The following is a 21,900-nucleotide window of genomic DNA, read 5'->3' as shown; positions in this document are numbered from 1 at the left end:
CAGTCCAAAAGATGACAGATGATGAATGTGAATATCTTTTCTATCATCTTTTGGACACATCTCTTTTAATGAAAGATAAATATTTCAGCTAAACAAAACAGGCTATTGGAGAAAAAATGTCTCTGAGATTCAGTATCCTGCTCTGCTTCCAGTTCTCAGTCATGCCAGATTGCTTTCTTCTGCTCATCTCATATGGAGTACTTTAAAATATTTAACAGTTGTGAACCAGGGAAGTAGGTTTTTGTGTCACAGAGACTATACACTCAGAGCCTAATGCTAAATATATCAGATATAAAAGATCGCTTGCGGGTATTTAATTCATGGAATTGTCTCACAGACAGGGTGAATGGTGATGTTTCAACATAATACACCTGTTTTTGGAAGAACATGGGCTGGACAAGTGCTTCATCCTTTTAAATCACTAAGTAAGTGTATTGCTAAGTTTTTAAATACTGCAGTATCTGAATATATATATTGGGCCAGTAATCAGGCATTATGATTTGTGCATGTTCAACCTACCTACCTTATTTTTAAAGATTGTTTACATACATATCTCAGTACATGTTTCCCTACCAGATGCTGTAACTTGGTTATTGAGTTGTTGGTGATTAGAGTTATTGTTCTCTTTTGATAAGGCAGTGACTGTGAAATGAGCCATTTTTGGATGTCCTGCAGGAATGAGTGTTCACTTGTGTCTGTTGTTATGTTGTGAGAACAGCATCTTGGCCACTATGAAACAGCCTGCGGCCTTGTTCTGGACGTGTCCTGATGGCGGCTCAAATTAGGATTCATTGCAGCCCAGGGGAAGGTTGCAGTTGTAACTCTGGCAAGCCAACACACACCGACAAGCACATGATTGATGCTGACCTCAAAGTTGTCTGGGCATTATCAAATAGAAAAAAAATCATCACATCGGTGAAAGTATGACTGACACCATTTGGGGATGTTGATGGGTTTTTGCTCTCACTTTGTGATTAAGTGTCTTGTAGTGGCTGGTGTCTGCCTCCCACACATCCAAGGGTGCCTGTTTCTCTGCCATGGGAATGTGTAAACGACCTGTGATAGAGGATTCAAGTGGTGTCACCTGTAGACAAGTGCAATTGTGAGCAGCAAATTTTGATTTAATTTTAGTTTGAGGAGATGGCAAGGTGGCTCAGTTGTTTGCAGTGTTTACTAAGAGCCTGGAAGATGAGCTTTATGCTCAATCCCTTTGCTTCAGCTTTGTCTGTGTACACAAGGGCTGTCAGCATTTCAAGATGTGTAACTTGGGTGCATAAAACAACTTAAAGGAACAGTGTGTAACATTTCAGGGGACCTATTTGCAGAAATATAATATAATATTCAAAACTATGATTTCATTAGTGTATAATCACGTGAAACTAAGAATCGTTGTTTTTTTAGCTTAGAGTGAGCCCTTCATATATACATAGGGAGTGGGTCCTCTTCACAGAGTTCGCCATGTTGCTCTGCCATGTTTTTACAGTAGCCCAGAATTGACAAACCAAATACTGGCTCTAGTGAGCGTTTTTACGTTACTTGAAGGCCACTGTAGTTATCCGACACGCTTGTGAAACTGCGGTAAGGTGAGCCGCAGAGTACAAAACCGTGGTACCGCCAGCCGCCGTCTGACTTCTGTTGCTCCTAAAGTAGTGTTGTTATGGTAGGACGGCTTCTGAGCGAGGCGAACGGTTGTTACTACGGTTTTGCACTTGGCGGCTCACGTTACAGCAGTCTTCGAAAGGGAGGAGTCTGCAACCTCACTGCTAGATGCCGCCAAACCATACACACTGTACCTTTTTAAAGTGCCCACATGTTTGAATGTGAGTATTATCCATTTGTAAGCTGTGCTATGAACTAGTGACCTAACAGCACAGTGTCTCCTTGCTTTCGGCTTATTACTCTGGAAAAAGATTGAAGATTGAAAAACACAGATTCTTCCCATATTTACCTTTTTTAAAGATGTTTTTTCCAATTACTGGAGGAACTTGGGTAATTCTTGATTAAAATGCTCGGCTTCAGTGCTATGTTTTAGCAATGGAACTGTTATGTAGTGAACAAATTCATGGATGTTAATCACAAACTGATTGCGTGGAGGAAAGAGCAAATCAAATCAAAAGGCAGAAATGGGTGATTAAAAACAACCAGAAACTTTACAACTTTAAATTCGTAAGCTAGTGTGCTGCTTCAGTAGCCTCTGCTGGAGGTTTATGAAATTATTATCTTACAACATTCAGATATATGCTTAATTGTTGTCTTCCAAATGCTTGTTTTGTCACTCTGAACATTTAAAACACTACAGGCAATCAGTTTATAATATAAGATACAGAAAGGCTGTGAATCCTCACACTAATTATTACAGTTTTTAACTAATCTTCAACTGTCAGCTAAAGTCTTTCAGCACTAAATTCAACAGCCGGATCAACTGTCATTTGATCAAAAGCAACCTTTTACTCCTTTTTGATTAAGTTTATCGCTGCCTGTCAATCATTCTATGTACCTTGTCTGACTTATTCCTGCAGCAAGGTCACAAACATGTATTTTTGCCAGTCATTGCTCTCAGTGATCCAAAATAATGGGTCCTTTTTTCCTTCCATCACTCATCAGCACGTCCTTGAGGGATAACCTTAGGTGAATCGTCTCTTTCTCCCTTATCTATCTCACATCTCCCTTCTTCTGATCCCAGTCGTACCCTGTCTGATAATGATACTCTTCCTTTTTAACTAGAGCTTTCGGAGGACAAATCCAAAATATATGCCTGCCTGTCAGAGGATCAGTCTGTGTACTGCAAGATGGGAACTCTGCACTGTGACATTGTTTTACCCTCCAGTGTTTTTCTCTCCAGTCTCAGCCAGTCCCATTAACAGTCTCACACACACTCTCAAGCACATGCACAAATAAGGTGTACACAGACATGCACACCCATACACTCTCTAGGCACAGTAGCCCCTGAGTGTTATTGTAAACAAGGTTAAGCACGACAGTGTAGACAGCTAAATGACTCAGGAGTGCCGACGCGCCTTCATGAATGGCAGCATTACACAAAGAGAGAAAACGAGATTGATGTGGCTCTGGTAATGCTCTCCGCACTGACGGGGAAAACCAACTCTCTCCTCTTTGCTCTTGATACAAAGGCCAAAAGCGGTGGCAGACATGATTGTCAGTCAGAGTAATGAGAGCAGGTAGAGATGAATCAGCCTTTAAATCAATAGATGGAGCCGGGGAATTAGCTTTCTAACTCTTAATGCTGCCCTCCCACATAGATTAATCATCACTGAGTCGAGTCAGACCAAAGCGGTGGCTCAGCGTAGGAGGGCATTTGTGCGTGTGTATATGTGTAGGGAGGTTAGTCAAATTACAGATGACGTCCAATAAAAGCCTGCTATTGTTGATCCTCAAGAAACAGATAGTTTGTATTATTTGAGTGAAAGGATAAGTCGACCGACGGTGTAATTTTCTAGTTTAAGAGCCCAGACGGAGCCTATTATTGTATCTTTCTCTAACCTTCAACCCTGACGCTCTTGAAATTTAACAACCTAGCAACTGAGCTATGAGAGTTTTTATAAATGGGTCGAATGCACAAGATGAAAGCAAGGACAAACCAGACAGACAACAATAACATGGCGCAGGTGGGCTGTGGCCATTATTTCTGGACAAAACAACACATGGGCAATAAAGGCTGTGGGCTGTTTTTCCTACTCCTCATGCTAATGAAACATAGATCATTTGCAACTCAATGTAGACCCCACTTCCTCAGTGGTGAGTGGATATTGAATATTTGCAAATGAGCTTCTCTGTAGCATGGATGAAGCTGTCCCTATAGTCTTGAGTCATAAGTGTTCCTGCCATTATGGGAGCATGGCTGTACAATGGATGTACTGCATATTAAGAACAGGACATGTGTGCTTCCTATTATTCCACTTAATTATTTGGGGTGTTGTGTTTCATGTGCAATGTATACTGCTCTTTATTATAAATATCCATTTTGTTGGATATGAATGTGACCCATTGTAGCTAAAAAAACACTCAGGACTTTTAAATGAGCTGATTTACTTATATTGTCACATTGATTACTAATTTGGGTTTCACATTAGCCTAGTTTGCATCTACCAAACTCAAATCGTTACAAAACTAAATATCCTGACAGTGGTATGCAGCTCTGTACTGATTACCTTCATATATTGTTTGTGCTCTCTGTAGTGTAGATTTCCCCTGAATAATGGCATCATGCCAAATACAAGCGATGTGATGCCTAATGTCACCTTTGCTCTGCTACCTAGAATCATTTTGTCAGATCTGTTGTTATTTTTTTACCACCAAGCAACGTCATGACTTATTTTAACTTTGATATTATGCAAAAAAATGAGTAGATGTAACATGAGCTGCACTGAAACTGAAGTTGTAAATGTGCCGTGCTTAATGAGGCCACTGAGGAGGACAGTAGTGTATTTTACTTGTATGACTGTTGCACATAAACAAATTAAGCCTAAAGCGCTTTAATACTTTGTGGAATTCTTGTGCTCCTGTTAGATCGCAGTCTTCCATTTTGACAAGAGTTAAGTAGATCTGAGCCTTTTATACTCGAGGGAACATCTTTATGTGTCTATGGGGGTTCCTGGGAAGTCATTATAATCAGTTGAAAAGCCACGGTATTGATCCAGAGAGAGAGAGAGAGCAACAGAGAGAGACCGAACAAGGGGTTGTTGATACTGGGGTAGTGTGGAGTGTAAGATGGGGAAGTATTTGCAAAGAGGAATCCTCATATGTTTTCCATTGGATTTTTCAGTAAAGCCCAGTATTCACTGAATTTGGTAGTTACAGAGGAAAGTGGACATGAGCAGTTATAAGACTGATTTTTAAAGAACTTGCATGCCTGCCAATTTTGACTGCAGTACCACTTGCTGCGGAAAAACTACACACTAGAAATGTTCCAATACAAATGGTCATTTTAAGATGTGGATGGACTGATTTTAGTTTTCTAAGAGTTTTCTTTCAATATGAATTTTACTTATGGATGTGAGATGACAAGTAAACTCGGCAACATCCGTTTCTTAACAGTTTGGTCTGTGTTTTTGTTTGTGTAATGAATGAGGGCAAAAAGGCATATTTTCTTCGATTTAGTGATGAACGATTTTAGATTTTTGCCTATATGCCAATATTTTCCAACTCATTTTGGCCGATGTCGATATACGCACATATTTCATACTAGGATTAATTTTTTTCTCCCTCTTTCAGTTTTGATTTTCTCTGAATATACCTAGTGGCAGTCAGAGGTTAAATCAAGGAAGTGATTATAGTTAGATTTGTATGTCCTTTGGCCTTTGAATAACTTTGCCCGTTATTTGCACGTGCAAGTGTGTTTGTGTCTCTGGGTGTTTTGGTTTATTGTTTTCGAGTCGATTGACTTCATCCATAATTCCACCACTTAACAGGGTTTATGTCGAAGCCCATCTGATTCCACAGTGAGGTTCAGTTTGCCTAAGACAAACATAAATGTCTCTCTAACTCTATAGTGGCTAGCCTATAGCTGAGGGACTTGGTCTACTAATTGTATAAACTATACTTTAGCAGGAGCAAAGGACTTTGTGGTGATTCACAACATTTACATGTTAAGCACTTAACTGATGCACAGAGCAATTTATATGCGAAAGATATGGATTAAGGTGAGATTCCAAAATCGTCAATATTACATGCAGCCAATAGTAAGCAGTGCAAATGTCGGAGTCAAACAAATACCCTTATTATTACTGTAATGTAACAAAATATTGCATTACCAATAGAAAAAACGTGAGGTTACAATCAACCATGAGAGTTTGTGAACTCCAAGCCCATCCTGTTTTTCTATTATTACTGACATACAGGTCAAACACAACAGATAACATAATGTGGCAAATTCAATTTTCTTACAAAGGTTATAAAATATATCCAGGCTAATTCAACTCAAACCGCTATTACATTATTTGCCTGTTGGCTTGCCATCCCAACATGGAGCACAGAGACAGCCTGCAGACATGACTGCTGCTGTCCTGATACATCGGTGTGGAAAGATGCACTTCATTATGGCTGAGCAGAGCTAGAAATAGAGAATTTTTCACATGAAGGCCTTTGTTTATTTAAAGCATCCTGCATGACAGATGCTATGAAAATAACAGTGGTGACAGTGAAAGCCTGCTGTTCTGTATAGTTTTTCACAAAGCATATATTCAGTGACACCATTTTAACTGATAACGTATGATGTAGTAGTGTAAGGGATCAGTATGATACAGATATTGACACGTCCTTTTTGACATTTCTTACCTTACCAGATTTTTTTCCTCCATTAATTTTTTTGTTAGTGGCTCATCACAAAGCCTAGAGAGAAAGTGTTTATGTGTGGTGTTACAGGGTCACTTAAGGTTCAGTGTCCAGTGATCTATCCAGCCAGACCAATCAGACTTGGCTCTTTGAGAGACATTTGCCTTTTTCACCCTGTGGGAATTTTTAAAGGACATAAAAGGATATAATGATACAGAAAATACTGCAGTGACAGCAGGTCAGCTGACATTCATTTAGCCCCGTAGTGTTGGGACAAACAAATGTGTAATTAATTAGGTCTGGATTATAGATTTATCTTTATCTACTTCTGACACATAAAGTGGTGCTACACTGAGACAAAAATAGTTTGTTTTGTAGCTGGCCAGTGACGATGTAGTACGTCATACGGCTTTAACGTTATGCTCCACCCAATATTTGTCATTTTATTCACAGTCACGACCTTTAAAGTTGACCTTTAGAGCTGGCCATGATAGAAAAATTGGGAATAAACTCAGTTGCCGATGTACATTTGTACAATGCACAACAAATGCACTTGTATGGATAAACTGTTAATTGTTTGCTCTCCATATCTGAATGATTTATTTAATATGTCTTCTGAATCCAGTGCATTAGATAAATTACAGCTAACAGTCTTAATTCAGTCCCTGAAAGCCCATCAGTTCAAAAATGTTGTCTCAGTGGGTGTCTCTGTGAAGCTGTCAGCTTTCCGGGGGAATGCTTGTATTCAGGGCTCTGACTGTGTGAGAGCAGCACCACTTTGGCAGACGATCATCACATTAGCAATGTGTTAACCACAGCAGAGAAAATAGCTGACATCAACATCACTCCAGTATTTCTGTGCTTTCATTCTGTCTCTGCATGCAGACTGGGGATCAGCTGATGGTCAGCTCTGCCTGAAACTGACAGCATGAAATCAGTGTCTATACTTAAGAGAGAGAAGTGATTGTCTGTATTAAAGTGAACTGCTTTTTACTAGCACTGCTGAATTTGGCTGGATCTTGGAAGGTACTTAGTGCCACCTACTGGTGCTGATGTGGATCTCTGGAGAGAAGAGAGAGGAAACTGGCAGGGCATGATTAGAGAGGCTTTTGGCTGGCTGGTGGATGTGATGCTTAACCTTCCATTAATATCAAAACCAAGGCCCCTTTCTGCACACTCTGCACTCTCTCTCTCTGAGATTAAAATGCACTTGCACAACAGCTTTGAAAAAAGTTAGTGATTGGACATCATCCATGCATAAATCATATTCTTTTAACACGGGTGCGCTCAAGTAATTTGAATGAATATAAAAATCATGCATTTTGTTTTTTTTCCCTGAAATGTGGTTGTAACCTCGTCTTAGTATTTTGTTTATCAAACTAGCTTGCAGTTAAACAGGCTGTAAGGTCAGAAGTTCCAAACTCTGTAGACGTGTGTGTGTTCATGCGAGAAATGGTAAACGTCGTCATTGTGAGCCATTTGTCTTCTTGCTTTCTGCTTCTCATGTTATCTACCCCTCCTTTCTGTAGTTCCTTATTTCTTCTTCAGTGCGCAGTTACATTTACAGACGGGCAGGAATGGTGGGACGTCTCTTATCTCTCATGTACATTTAAATATAACAATTTGTAATTAATGAGTTTCATCGCGGAGAGGGATGTGTTGAAAAAGTGCATAATGAAATGACAATATTGCAGGTTTATTTTATTTTGACTTTAAGTCCCTGATGCATGTGTGTATGTTCACAGGCGCTGTGCAAACAAGCAGGTTGTATTTGTTTGTACATTGTTGGTTACATTGTAGGATATGTATATGATTGCTAAAATAAGCAAGTGTTCTTATTCACACCATGAGTCCAGACTCAAGTGTGGTGCCAATCCCAAATCTTGGACTGCATTCTTAGTGCTACAGAAGCCAGGCAGCTTCACTGCTGCATTTCTTCTCCACTATAAAGAGCCTGTGTAATTAGCTTGCCAATTGCTGCGTTTTTTTTTTTTTGTCCTCGAAGCACCCACTAGAAAATCATCTCTCTTAAGAAGTCATTTAAATGAGCACTTATTTTTTTATCATTTGATGAAAGTCACCTCATGTTAAATTATGTCAGTTGTTTCCACCGGGCATTAATGTATCATGGAATATTCTTGAATCAAGCGAAAGGACTGTTTGCTTGCTTTAGGATTAAGATTGTAACTCTGTAACTCTAACCTCAGTGATTTAAGATTGTCATTTTCTTAAGTTTTGATGAAGCTGAGATGCTTTCAGTTGGATGTGTGTTGAGATTTTATTCCCCTGATAGATGAAATCGAATGTAGGCGTCTGGAAACATTTTTGAAGAACATGAGACCTTAGTGTACCAAATGTTTTTTAGGTGGGAGTAGGCTGAGGATAGGAGATAATTCGGGTTCCTAGAAGGTTACCAAAAAAACTCCATTATCGTTTCCTGCCACTGACCAACTCATAAATCACTCTGATACACACTGCAGCACCAACACACTGCAGAGAGAGCGATATCCCCTTTTTCAATCTATTAAAGCTGGAGATTGTACTATGCACAATGATTTATTGACTGAATATAACGCAGAAAAATGTCTTCATTCCTTCCTTGAGCTTTCCTTCTCCTCTGATTCCTTCATCAACTGGCTGGTGTCAGCAAAAGTGGCGGAATATCATGATGAAATCCGTTGGTTTTCCTCTTGCTCACATTTAGCTGGTTGTGAGCTGGTGTGACTCATAGAAAATGTGTGGAACCTAACTACATGTATATATAACTCTGGTATTGTATTAGGTTATTTCTAATATTAATGTAATGAGGCATATCTGTAATGGTTGGTCTTCTGCCTCGATGTGATGGGTTGATGGGGTGTGTAAATCAGGCTTGTTTCCAATTTCCATCAGAGGCCTGCCAGCCACTTTGTACTGGAGTCTCCACCTCCAACAGGTGGCTGCTATTTCTAAGTCATGATTATGACCAGAGGCCACAGTAGTCTCTATAAAAAGGCTTGTCACGGCACAGCTTTACTTTCCATTTCACATCATTTCATTTCGTACTTCGCCGCCTGCCACTTTCATTCTGCCTCTATTTGTATGCTTGCCTCTCTTCTCTGTCTCATTTGTCACTTTGTCTTTACGTCTCCATCTCTCCGTATTTTTTCTTCATTCCCCATCTCAAGGACAAATAGCAGAGATGTTGAGGAGTTTTGCTGACCTGTAATTCTACACTAAGGAGTGTGAGGAGGGTCGTATTCCTGTTCAACCTGGCAGAGGGAGGCATGTTAATCCACAAATATGTTAATTCGTTGGTGTGACATTAATGTGATACGTCCCTTTCTGGTGACCTCTGAAGTTGTGAACTTAGGCAAGGATTCCAGTTCCCCTTGGTGTGAACATCTGCTGTCAACACACCAGCTGACGTATTACTTTTGGACACACATATTGCCCATTAACTCTCTGTCCCTCTCAGTCCTCTGACTTTATTATGTTGCTGTGAGAGACTTTGGACCGTTCACACTCTTTTATCCATGAGCTCCACAGAATCAGGGGTGAGTTTCACATCACATCGCTCTAACTGTGATTTCTCATAAACCTAGTTAACAGCTTTATCACTATTTATACAACACTAGATTTTCTTCTATTCAGTGTATCATGTTACTGTTGTGTAACTTCTTAACTTCTGTGAGAAATAATTCAAATTTGAGTCATCCATTTTTGTTGGATCAAACTTTGACATTTAGTCAAATACATTCTTTTTGACAGAAAATGGTTGCCAACTACAAACCCGAGAGCCTTCCAATTAGTATGAGGTTTCTGTGGATGTGATATGTTTATTATTACCCGCCTTTAACTGACATGACAGCAGCGACTCACCACAGACGTAGCACACCCCCACCCAGCTCAGTTGTCTTTTTATGTTCTTGTGTGTAAAATCTCAGCAATACACACAGGGATGTTAGCCTTCAAGAAGTCAGGCAGCACAAATAAAGCTATTTGTTTGTGTTTATGTAACAGATTATACTGTTTATGTGGTAATAATATACTATGTTCTTCCCTAGTGCCACTGCAAAAGGGAAAACAACAGAATATGTTGTTGTGTGTGTGTGTGCTCATGCATATCATTTCAATCTTATTTAGAATTTTTTTTTTTCTATTGGGTATGCTAATATGAATATTCATATAAAAATGACTAAGCAGCCACGTACACTGATCAAAACAATGTTTGTCAATACCTGAATCAGAGCATGCCATGACAAGACAGTTGCACCCCACAGACATTTCTGTGACTGAAGAAAAACTTCACTTTCCTTTTTTATTATTGCTGAACAGTGGGACTGAACTGTCAGTCATCATCTGGAAACTGGGGATGTTACTTTTTATCAGCGATCTGTTCATTTCTGTCTTTTCATCTGCTTTAATCATACAATCTCTCCTGCTGCTCATACTCATTCAGTCTCTTTGCACACCAGTGCATTGCCGGAGTACAGTATCAATTCAAGTAGGAATTCTTATGATTCTTTTTTTTGTGCAAGTGTGCTATAAAGCTAAAGCAACCCAGTGACCTACAACAATGGACCATTCATACTGTATCACCCCACACTGTGACTGTAAAATCCATAGCCTATACAGTGAACAAATGGGTTGTACATGAGCATCCAACAAATATTAGCACAATCCAGTTTTCTCATTAGGGGAGATCAGTTTCATCTTATTTATTTATATTTAGATACAAACACTATATGATCACAGGGCTGCAGCTGCAAGTCCTGTGTTGTGCTTGTGGAAGATGAATGCCTTGTAATGTCACTGCCGAGTTAATGTAAAATGTGTTGTGGATGAGATGTGAAAGACGTCTTTAGGAACCTGGGGCAAGGAGAGTTTAGGCTTTTGTAGAACCGCCGTTTTTATTGAAGAATTAACATGGCTGAGTTAAAGGGACCAATAAGCTCTCATTGGTTTGAATAGAACTACGTAGCAGTATGAGTGTGCATGTGGGTGTCGTAATGAAAGAGGATGAATCACTGTGTGAAACTTGCAAGGTTTGCTACTACAATCGCTCAGGTCTGGAGTGTGGGCTTCATTCCAGGTCTGGAGAGTAGGCTGCTGTGATGACACATTGTGTGGGGGAAGAATCCCGGTTTGTTCGAGGAAAACCTGTTTTATCTTGAAACTAAAAGTGTCTATTTTGATATATATTGCATTTCTGAGCCTATATTTGTTTGAGTGTTTATTTCTGTTTTCGTGGATAGCGTGGAAATGTAGGTATTTTGGTGTCTGTCGCAAGTATATACATGTATAATGTGATGTCACACGGAGCTATTTCCAGTGGAGCGTCACCAGAAAACAATGATAAACGTCAGTCCCACACAATCAAAGAGTGAGGAGGACTTCGTTCTTAGCAGCAAAGTGGGTGCAGGTATTGTTGGTGTCGTTTCATAAAGTATTCTTGTCATTGTGAATTCACATTTTAAGTTTTTCTTCAAGTTGTGGTTCTTTCCTCAGTTCTCCTCGGGAATCATAGTTGATGTCTCCTCTCGAAAGTCTTGTAGTTTTACATTTTTAATCAATGAACCTGAAATCTCTACGCTCTCTGTCTCATTGTTTGTACCAATGAGTCAACTTGTAGAGTTTCATGGCCGTCCAAGCTTTGGTAGTTCGACAAGTAACAAGAAATGTCAGCACAGATATGTCAGTACATTGTCTATGTAGAATATTAATAGGACTTGTTGTACTTCTGGAACCTTTTCCTCATAAAATATCTTCCACTTCACTTATAGTATATACATATTGCATCTTGACTGTCACTATTACAATTGCTCAACCCTCACAGCTGTCTTGATTACAAAATAAACAGATATATTTTTTGTCCAGGTTTTCCATTCATAAGGAGAATGTAGGAGTATGTAAATGCTATTGACCCACGCTGTTTTTAACATATGCATGGTTCTTTCTCTAGTCCACAGCAGTTACTCATAACCTGTGGGTCGATTACAAATTGTTTGTTAGGAAAAGGCAGATTAGGTTTGGAGATGATTTTAAATCCAGTCAGTTATGTACGTATCTAGCCTCAGATAAAACACAGCAGCATACAGTAAAGATAAGGGAAAGGCATTAGACCCACACACATCAGAGTTTCTGACCCTGCTGAGTAATCTTGTAGGTGCATTAGAAAAGAATGAAGTGTGTAATCTTAGCGCATGATTGAGCTGAGGTCATGTACCAAGCTCAGTCACGATGCATGCAATAACTCGATTGAAGTTAACCAAAAGGAACAGAGTGTTCAGCAAGAACAAAGAATTCAATGAGACATTAAATTGGTAATTTGCCTTAAAGTCACTCAGTGACAGACTTTTGCATTTGTCGGGCTGGCACTCTGCGGTCCAGCCAAAAAAAGGACTTTTAAATTGTTGTAATGGTGAGTTTTACGCATATGGTGGAAACCAAGTTATGATGAGTACACACGCTGCTGTGCTTGTAGTTTTTCCATGAGAGCTGTAATTTGAAAAAAATCTACAAAGTAATCGTTGATTAAAGTAATCGTTCAATTAAAATCACTAAGGTTTACATTTTCTATAGCATTTGCTGATGCCAATTTGTCGACGAAATAGGGAAGTGAACCTCAGGAATACGCTTCATTTTTTTCAGAAAGATCGATGAAAGACATTTTAAAAATAATTTTAAGGGTGTTCTACTACTCAGATGTGGATTTTGCAAAAGAGGCTGCAACTCTAACAACAACATGTATAATACTGTATATTGTGTGTATATTCAATAACACAGGCTCAAATTACTTGAGGCCAAATTAATACAGGTTCAATTGAGCCAATTATCTAAAGGTCAGAGTCTTCAATCTGGCTGAAACAGAAGCTGTTCCAGGATACTGACAGCTCAAAAGATGAAGAAGACAAAGTGGACCTAATCGACACAGTCAGGAGGGTGGCAGTAGTACAAGTAGCAAATGATGAAGCAAGCAAAGTCGGGGAGGGAGAGAGGATGGGAGAGAGAGAGAAACGGAGACAAAAGTAAACAGGGCAGTGAAATGAATCCATCTATAGATCCAGGGGAAGCAGTGATTCTCCCAGAAGGGGGTATGCTGTGTCTGGCCTGCTGTGTCTGGCTCCCAGTGTGTGTGTGTGTGTGTGTGTGTGTGTGCCTCCTCTGTTGGCAGCCACTTTGGCTACTCAGCTTTTAACTAGACTACTGCATGCATCCTTTGTACATAACCGCACCCCTTCATCCTTTCTCTGCCCTGACTTAAACCTCTCATCTCTGTCCCCTTTTCATTTCTTTACCTCTGCTGTGGTTCCTTTGATTGTCTTATTTCTCCTTTTGTATATCATTATGTTCTGTCGTGTTTGAACTTTTTTGTTTTCTGCCATCCTTGTTCTACGACCTTCATTTTTTTTCTCAAGTTTTATCTAATTTTGACTTTTATTTGTTCTGTTTGGCTACTGTGTCTTTTTACACCATGATGCTCTGGATTAGTACTGATGGTGCTTGTCTCTAATTATTGCCAGTGGCAATTTTTCACATCACTATCAAGGCCTGTCTGCTGTGCTCATTTTATCACAGCTGTCACAGGCTAATTATCTTGAAGAAAAGGACACATCTTAGATCTCACAAATAAAATTGATGGTATCAGATGGGTCCTCATGTATTGGCAGATACCCTGAGTAGGGATGTCACGATACCAGAAATTTAGTAAAGTAAAACAATGTATCCCATGTACTGCCACATACACTCCTTTATTACCGTTTGCATACTGTTTTTTGTTAGGAAGTTAAACAGGTCATAATTCCCTCTCCATTTTATATTGACAACTGTAGTTATTCAAATTTCTTGCTAAAAACTTCATTTTACAAGATTACATTTGAACACATCATAACGTTAGAATATACAGTACCTTTGTCCAATTTTTACTAAATAGAGCTTCGACACATCATAATGTAAATCAATGGCACCTCATTTTCAGAATTTTGGCATCGACTTGGTACCAAAGTATTGGTTCTCGTGACATCAGTAACCCTGAGTTGAGATTTTGGAGTCAGTATCCGGAGAGAAAAATTGGATCGGGCAGTTCATAGTTTAATCCCTAAGCTCCTGGCAATCGCATCATCTTACAAATAAACATTCGCATCATTAATGTTCAAGAAGGCATTTACAGTCATCTACTATTTCAACTTTGTGTACAGATCTAAGAGAAAGATGTATCACGATGAGTGTGTGGGTGAACACGCAGAGGGCTCCAGGCAGTATCTCGCTCTGTCACACAGACACACACTCACTCACCAACTTTTTGATGCTCCTGTGGTTCTGAACCAGCAAATGAGACCTCAGATGCACAAACGCACAGATGAGAGGGAATATGATTCAGGTCAAAATAAAGAAGAGGAAAAATACACAAAGCAAAAGAAGAGCGAGGGAATTTATGAGTGAGAGGAATAATAATCTGAAAAAGAGCAGAAGTTGGGTAAAGCATCATGTGTTGGCCACCTGTACCAAGCGAACTTGTGGTGAGCTCCTCGGTTTCCTGCTGGGATAGAGATTGGTTGAGTCCTGTAGTTGTATGCAGAGCCTGCTCCCAGCGGCTGCTTTACATTTGTTTAATTGATTATTGATTTATATTCTAGAGTAAATGTCACAAGCTTGCTACGAGGTATGTGGTATGAAAAGAAATAAATGAGTCTATGTGTGTGTGCGCTTGTTTGCCTGCCTATCTCTATTCCACTTCTCTCCCTGTCCATCTGTCTGTCTGCTTGTTGAGGCCACCATGCTTCTTCCAGCACTGATAAAGCCTGTACCTCTTCCCGTGTCCTCCACTGATAACACTGCAGTAGCAGAAGAATGATAGGAGATGCTTGCAGAGGCTTTTTAGAGTTTGTGTCAGCTGCGCTGTCAGTCATGTCATGCAGCGTTTATGGCTGAGCCATTAAGTATGCATGTATATGTGTTTTACTGATGTAATGCTGTTCATGTTTGTGTGTGTGTGTGTGTAAATGTTTATGCACTGTGAGTAATGAGCAGACAGATGGTGCACACTCCAGGGTTTGGTGGTGCAGGCAATCCAACACAGGAGATTCGGGCACGGATGGAGGCATCACATGGGTGTGTTTGTTTATCACATATTATGTGTGTAGAAAAGAAGCACATTTTATAAGGGTATATAGTAGGGCTGTCAAACGATTAAAATATTTAATCGCATGATTGTCCATGATTAATCGCACATTTTTTTTCTGTTCAAAATGTACCTTAAAGGGAGATTTGTCAAGTATTTAATACTCTTATCAACATGGAAGTGGGCAAATATGCTTGCTTTATGCAAATGTATGTATGTATTTATTACTGGATATGAATTAACAACACAGAACAATGAAAACTATTGTTCAAAAACCCTCACAGGTACTCATTCAGCATAACAAATATGCTCAAATCATAACATGGCAAACTCAAGCCCAACAGTTAACAACAGCTGTCAGTGTGTCAGTGTGCTGACTTGACTATGACTTGCCCCAAACTGCATGTTATTATCATAAAGTGGGCATGTCTTTAAAGGGGAGACTCGTGTGTACCCATAGAACCCATTTTCATTCATATATCTTGAGGTCAGAGGTCAAGGGACCCCTTTCAAAATGGCCATGACAGTTTTTCTCACCCGAATTTAGCGACAAGCTAGTATGACATGGTTGGTACCAATGGATTCTTTAGGTTTTTCTAGTTTCATATAATACCAGTATCATCACTCTAGTTTTAAAACTGAGCCTGCTACAACCTCTGAAAGATCGATTGCGTTAATGTGAAATTAGTGGCGTTAAAACAAATTAGTGTTAACAAGTTATAGATAAGATAAGATATACTTTATTGTCCCACAGGGAAATTTGTCTTGGGCTCTAGGCCACTGCATCACACAACATACCAAAGTCACAATGTACATACACGCATAAAACATGGATCATACATACACTCCGTAGTTATTATTGCGTTAACTTTGACAGCCCTAGTATACAGACTTTACGTTTGTGTGTGTAAACAGTTGTTTGTTACCTCAAAGGCAGTGCTGGGAGGTGTTAGTGTTTACGCAAGCATGAAGCTGAACAGACTATAGCCTCAGTCACCACATGTCCTCTTAATATACAAGAATGTGCTCAACTACAAGTGTATCATGCGATTTAAATATTTTAATCGTTTGACAGCCCTACTATATACCCTTATAAAATGCTTGTGTGCACACACAGACACACACATAATATGTGATAAACAAACACACCCATGTGATGCGTCCGTCCGTGCCCGAATCTCCTGTGTTGGCGACTGTGGCTCAGAGGGTAGAGCAGGTCTTCCACCAATCGGAAGATCGGTGGTTCAATCCCCGGCTGCTCCGGGTCACACGTCGATGTGTCCTTGAGCAAGACAGTTAAACCCAAATTCCTCCCGAAGGCATAGCCATCGGTGTGTGAATGAGTATTTAGATTAGATCCTGATGGGCAAAGTTGGCACCTTAGCAGCCTCTGCCATCAGTGTATGAATGTGTGTGAGAATGGGTGAATGCTGACATGTAGTGTAAAGCGCTTTGAGTGGTCGGAAGACTAGAAAAGCGCTATATAAAAGCAGGTCCATTTACCATTTATTTACACATGCATGCACACCTACATGCAGTCATTTTCCTCTGAGCCCCACTGGTCTTGCTTATGTCATTTCTAAACCTATCAGAATTGCTTTGGCTTAAGGAAAATGTGCTTTATTACTGAAAGCATTGAGGCATCAGAAAACCATTTTGTGGTTGTTGCTTTTTTTTCTTGAGAGATCTAGGCGAATTTCAGTTTGATATGTTTCTCTGTTGTGCCCTAGGCTGTGAGGATGAGGTGTGTTGTTTTGGATTGAACTCAGCCACTGAAGTCATAAGACCTGCTGACAGACACAACGCTGAGCAAGCCTCATACAACAGCACACATGAAAGGGACAGCTGTCGTGTCCTGGGGTCTGACTCTTTTGTAATATAAGAATGTGCGCTCACACATACACACACACACACACACCTCTCTCTCTCTCTCTTTACTGTGCCTCAACAAGAGATTTGTCGTGACGCTGCAGAGCTGTCAGTGCCAGGAAACAGAGTGGCACCTCCCTGCTGTCGTGCCCCCTGTCTGGTCTGGCAATCTCCCTGTTTTGCTTCCTAAATGCAAAAAAAAATCAGAAAGATGTTACAGAAAAGAGCGAGCTATGTATATGCTCCCCGTTGAGTGAGCCTGTCAGCATTTCCTTCATTGTCTTTGTGCCATCAGGTGTTATTTTTTATATTTCCATCCCGCTCTTTCTGTATAATTTTAGTCTCTGCTGCTGCTGTTTTTAATATTTGCCCCAAAGTTTTTTTTTTTTATTATTGTGACACCCTATGCTGCAGACAAAATGTTTTCCTGTCTGATGTTTCCTATCCCATCTCCATCATCCTCTTCTTTCTCCTACTGGTTTCAGTCACGCTGCTGTACATTTTCTATTTATAGCAGTTCTTTTATGATTCACCCAAACAAAACATCTATTTTTTTGACTTGTGAAGTGAACATTTACACAGTTTTTCCCAGTATAAGTCTCTTTTTTTCCCCTCTGGACTGATAGCTCATGGCGAGGAGCACACTCCACATGTGTGATATGAATAGCTAGCAGGCAGAAAAGGATGGTGGATAGGACTGACAGAGAGACTGGCCTTTACATTATTTACAGCTTGCTCATGTGCTCAAGAGGAGAATAAATGATATTGTTGACAGCGTAGCATGCTGGGGTTTTTCAACATGAAGTATGCACACACAGATCATATTCATCTCCAGTCTATGTATGTGTATGTATTTAATTTATTTAATTTAATTTTGTTTATGGATTGTTTACAGTATTGCTGTGTGCTACATTTAGGGGTGGGAATCACCAGATGCCCCGCAATACAATATATTATCACAATACTTAAGTCACGATACAATCTTATTGCGATTTTAAACATTTACATATATTGTGATTTATTACGTTTTTTCGACTGCAAATTATGCAGTTTGTCAACATCTGTTTCATCTAATAAGATACATTTTTCACTCTGTTCATCTCATAGTTTTCATTCACATTTCTTGAGATGAGCGGTCAAGGGGACAAAATTTAGCACAAGTTTGGAGCGTTATTTAACGTCCTTCTCATGTATCTTCACTCCAGACTGAGCCCGCGACAACCTCTGAAAGATAGAATAGCGGCCGGGCCCGCCATCAGATTGTTAAGAGGTTAATTTATATAATAGAAGATCGATACTTGCCATCCATGTATCGATACAATATTACCATGCAAATTATCACGATACTTTGCTGTATTGATTTTTTTCCCCCCGACCGTAGCTACATAAATAGCCTCATTACGGCAAATTAACTTCAGGCCATTTTCTTTTCACACACACACACACACACACTCTACAATTCATTGTTTCTTACACATTGATTGGCCACCTAAGTGAAAAAACCTGAACTACCTGGGCATAATGTCCTAAAGGGGAAGTTTGCACTCAGCAAGAAAGTCCATAGCATTGTTAGTAATTGGTTTCAGAGGGCAGGTTTAGTCCTTCTATTGTTCAACAGCAAAGAAATGCTTGTTACGCTTTTCCACAAGTTTTACTTGGTCTTCACATGCCTGTTATGCCAGTGAGTAAAGCCTGTGTGTAAAGGGATTTGCACACCACCAGATTGCTTTTTCAGCATTTCCCACTTTTAACAGACGGCTGCAGGAAGGGAGAGCAAATTAGGTTTTTCAAGAATGACAAGAAGCATAAGTGCAACAGAAGTGTATGCTGTTGGAGGCAAATATAGGGAAATTGTGTGATGTTTGGTGGTGACAGGATTTTGTGCAATATCAACAGATTTTTAGGGCTCCCAGTTTTATGACTAATCCAGCCCTGCACACCCACACAGGTGTTTTCAATTATTCAGGCTGATTAAGCTTCTAGTCAAATTGAAGTTGGATGGTGCTATGCTGTGAAATAGAAGATGTCACCAAACTCTGCGTACTAATGCTGTATTTACGTCATACTGTTCACACCACAATTACGGGTGCAGGTTGTGTCCACGTGGAACCTCAGTCGTTTTCTGCTTTGTCGTTTTTCGGCCGACTGCGGTTTGTTTTGGTTGATGGATACGGAATGGATATGATGTCACATTATTCTGACTATAACAATAAAAGCGGTAACTTCCTTCTACATCCGCATAGACTCAAATGAAGCAAATATATTGATTCTGGCATTAAAAAATCAATTTCAAAATTGTAGAATATGTAATGTATACATAGGTGAATCGATTTTTCCCCCCCCACCCCTACCCATTGCTAGTCTTGTAATGTATCTGCATCGAATGACTCCATTTACTGCAAATAGCCTTAATCAGCTACTTTTGCTGTTGTCCTGCCCTATAGCTGCATCAAAGACAGACAGGAGACTGAAGGAAATGTCAGTCAAGCCCAGTTTGTGCATGGCAGTGAGAAAATGGAAAAAGAGAGTCCATTAACTGTTTGTAGACTACATGGTCCCCCTTATAAGTACTCCTGCTGTTGACATCCCATCACATCCTTTGTGCATTAATTCTTCCTTTGTCTCTGTAATTCATCTCCACGTTTAACCTCATTTTTTTGCCGCCTCTCTCTCTCCGTCACTGTCTCTTTGTTATATTGTCAATAAAGTCGATATGTAATCAGATGTCCAGCTGAGAGGATTGGAAGATAAAACCAGCTCTCTCACTGGCTAAACGTTGAGAAATGTTTGAGACAGCAGCTGGTAGCAAGTTCCTGGTTGTGCCCATGTTAACTTTTGCTGATATCGTTCCATCCCGGCAGATTAGTCAGTGGACAGTGAGCATCTCGGCACAGTTGTGTGTGCGTGAATGACAGCAAGAGAGAGAGAGAGAGAGAAAGAGAGAGGGAGAGAGAGAGAGAGAGGAAGAAATCTGTAGAGTTGTGATGCTGAGTGACTGCCTGAGGGGTATGCAGGAACCTCACAGCTGGTTGCCCTTTGCTGTGTGTATGTGTGTGTGTGTGTGAGGAAGGTAAGGAGCGAGCCGGTGTGTGTGTGTGTGTGTGTGTGTGTGTGTGGCTAGCTCTCTCATATAGGAGAGTAATCCAGCAGCAGCAGCAGTAGTACAGTGGAGCGTGTTCAGTGTCTGGATGTTAGCGCTGCCTCTCTCAGCTGCGGGACGAAGCCTTACTGTAGGTATACACACACAGAGATACACACACGCGGGTACACAATGCTGTTTTAACTGACTGTCTGCCTGCCTGCTGTTTTTCCTTGTGGGTTACTCATTTTTGCATGCTGGTGTTTCTTGCTTCTTATATATACATATCAGTGTATTGAGTGTCAAGGCAATGAGTGGCGGTACAGGAGCGTTCTTTTCCTTCAAGAGTTCTTCAGTCCAGAGGATTTGAGACACTTGAGTGAGGTGAATGATGAATGGATTAAAATGTGCCGCTCATCAACAAAATGTTTCCATCACTTCAGCACGTTCACACATTTGCATGCAGCAAAGATTTTCATACAGTATTTGTATAAAACCTGAGCACCTGCTTTGTGTACGTGGCGATTTGCACTTAGCGTGAAGGCACTGGCCATCTGAACACTACGTGCAGGTGTCACTGTGTTTATGTTTGTGAGTGTGGTGGAGGATGACGGGGTGGAGGTGCAGTGGGTGTGTCGTGTCCAGTTTCCAAGAGTGTGGAACTTGAGCTGGCTGCTAGTATGACATGAGACTGTTAGTCAGACTCTAGGAAGAGAGAGAGAGAGAGAGAGAGAGAAAGGAGAACAGAATGAAAAACAGGGATGAAAACATAAGTGTGTGGAAGAGAGACAAAAATGTGGAAGAACTCGGGATTCAGAAATGTACGGATTGATGCAGTTGAAGACAGATATCTTCCTGCTTGTGCTTCCATCTTGACCAGATAATTAGTAAAAAAAAAAGGATAGATTGCTGCATTTGTTAAAGGGCATTCCCATGGGTGAGGAGAGGAGGCTTATGTGCCCCCCACCTCACCAGCGAATCATGTCCCCGGTCCACACCCCTCTGCCTGTCTCTCCAGCCGCAGTCTTGTTCCCTTCATTCTTGTATCAAGGGCTGGGTGCTGAACGTGCTCAGAATGAGAGCAAAATAGCCGCGACTGGGGGAGAGGGGGAACAGGAAAGAAAGAGATGGACGAGGAAAACGATTAGAAGTGAGAGGAGGAAAGTAAGATTGAGGGGAGGTAACAGGGAATATATAGGAATAAAGAGGATGAGAGAAAAGCCTACAGCAGCTGAAAATAGAGGGGGATAGCCTGAGGAGGCTGAAGAGGAATGATCCCATGAGAAGGTGTGAGTGACTCTCTCTCCACTGATGTTCCTCTCATCAGACAAATGCCAGATACATTGCAGGGTTTCTTCAAGCACCCTTAGATTGTTATAGTACATTTTTCATCAATTTTCAAGATTTGTTCAGGGCAAGAAAGCATTTGAGAAAACCCAGTCGTTTTCACATCACTCCTCAAAATTTGTCATTTAAAGGGAATCAAAAATGTTCACTTCCTTCCAAGAAATGACCTCAAGACAAGTGGCAACTTGTGTCTGAATTTCTGAATAGTATG

At 40.3% G+C, this 21,900-nt stretch overlaps 1 protein-coding gene across 7 annotated transcripts in view; it reads left to right on the top strand.

The window, feature by feature from the left end:
* Positions 1–21,900, top strand: part of mctp1a (multiple C2 domains, transmembrane 1a) — a 139,495-nt gene that overhangs the window by 10,110 nt on the left and 107,485 nt on the right. Inside the window, exon 1 of one of the 7 annotated variants that reach the window (XM_037777653.1) lies at positions 20,324–20,493. The exons of the other annotated variants lie outside the window; for them this stretch is intronic. Coding sequence (XP_037633581.1) covers positions 20,452–20,493 — 42 coding nt within the window. The 5' untranslated portion in view covers positions 20,324–20,451. Of the gene's footprint in view, positions 1–20,323; positions 20,494–21,900 lie in introns of those variants that run through there. 7 annotated transcript variants of the gene reach the window in all.

This window comes from Sebastes umbrosus, chromosome 8, assembly GCF_015220745.1.
Source record: "Sebastes umbrosus isolate fSebUmb1 chromosome 8, fSebUmb1.pri, whole genome shotgun sequence".
Taxonomy (NCBI): Eukaryota; Metazoa; Chordata; class Actinopteri; order Perciformes; family Sebastidae; genus Sebastes; species Sebastes umbrosus.
The sequence above is the reverse complement of the archived record's forward strand: the minus strand, read 5'-3'. Positions and strand labels throughout refer to the sequence as shown.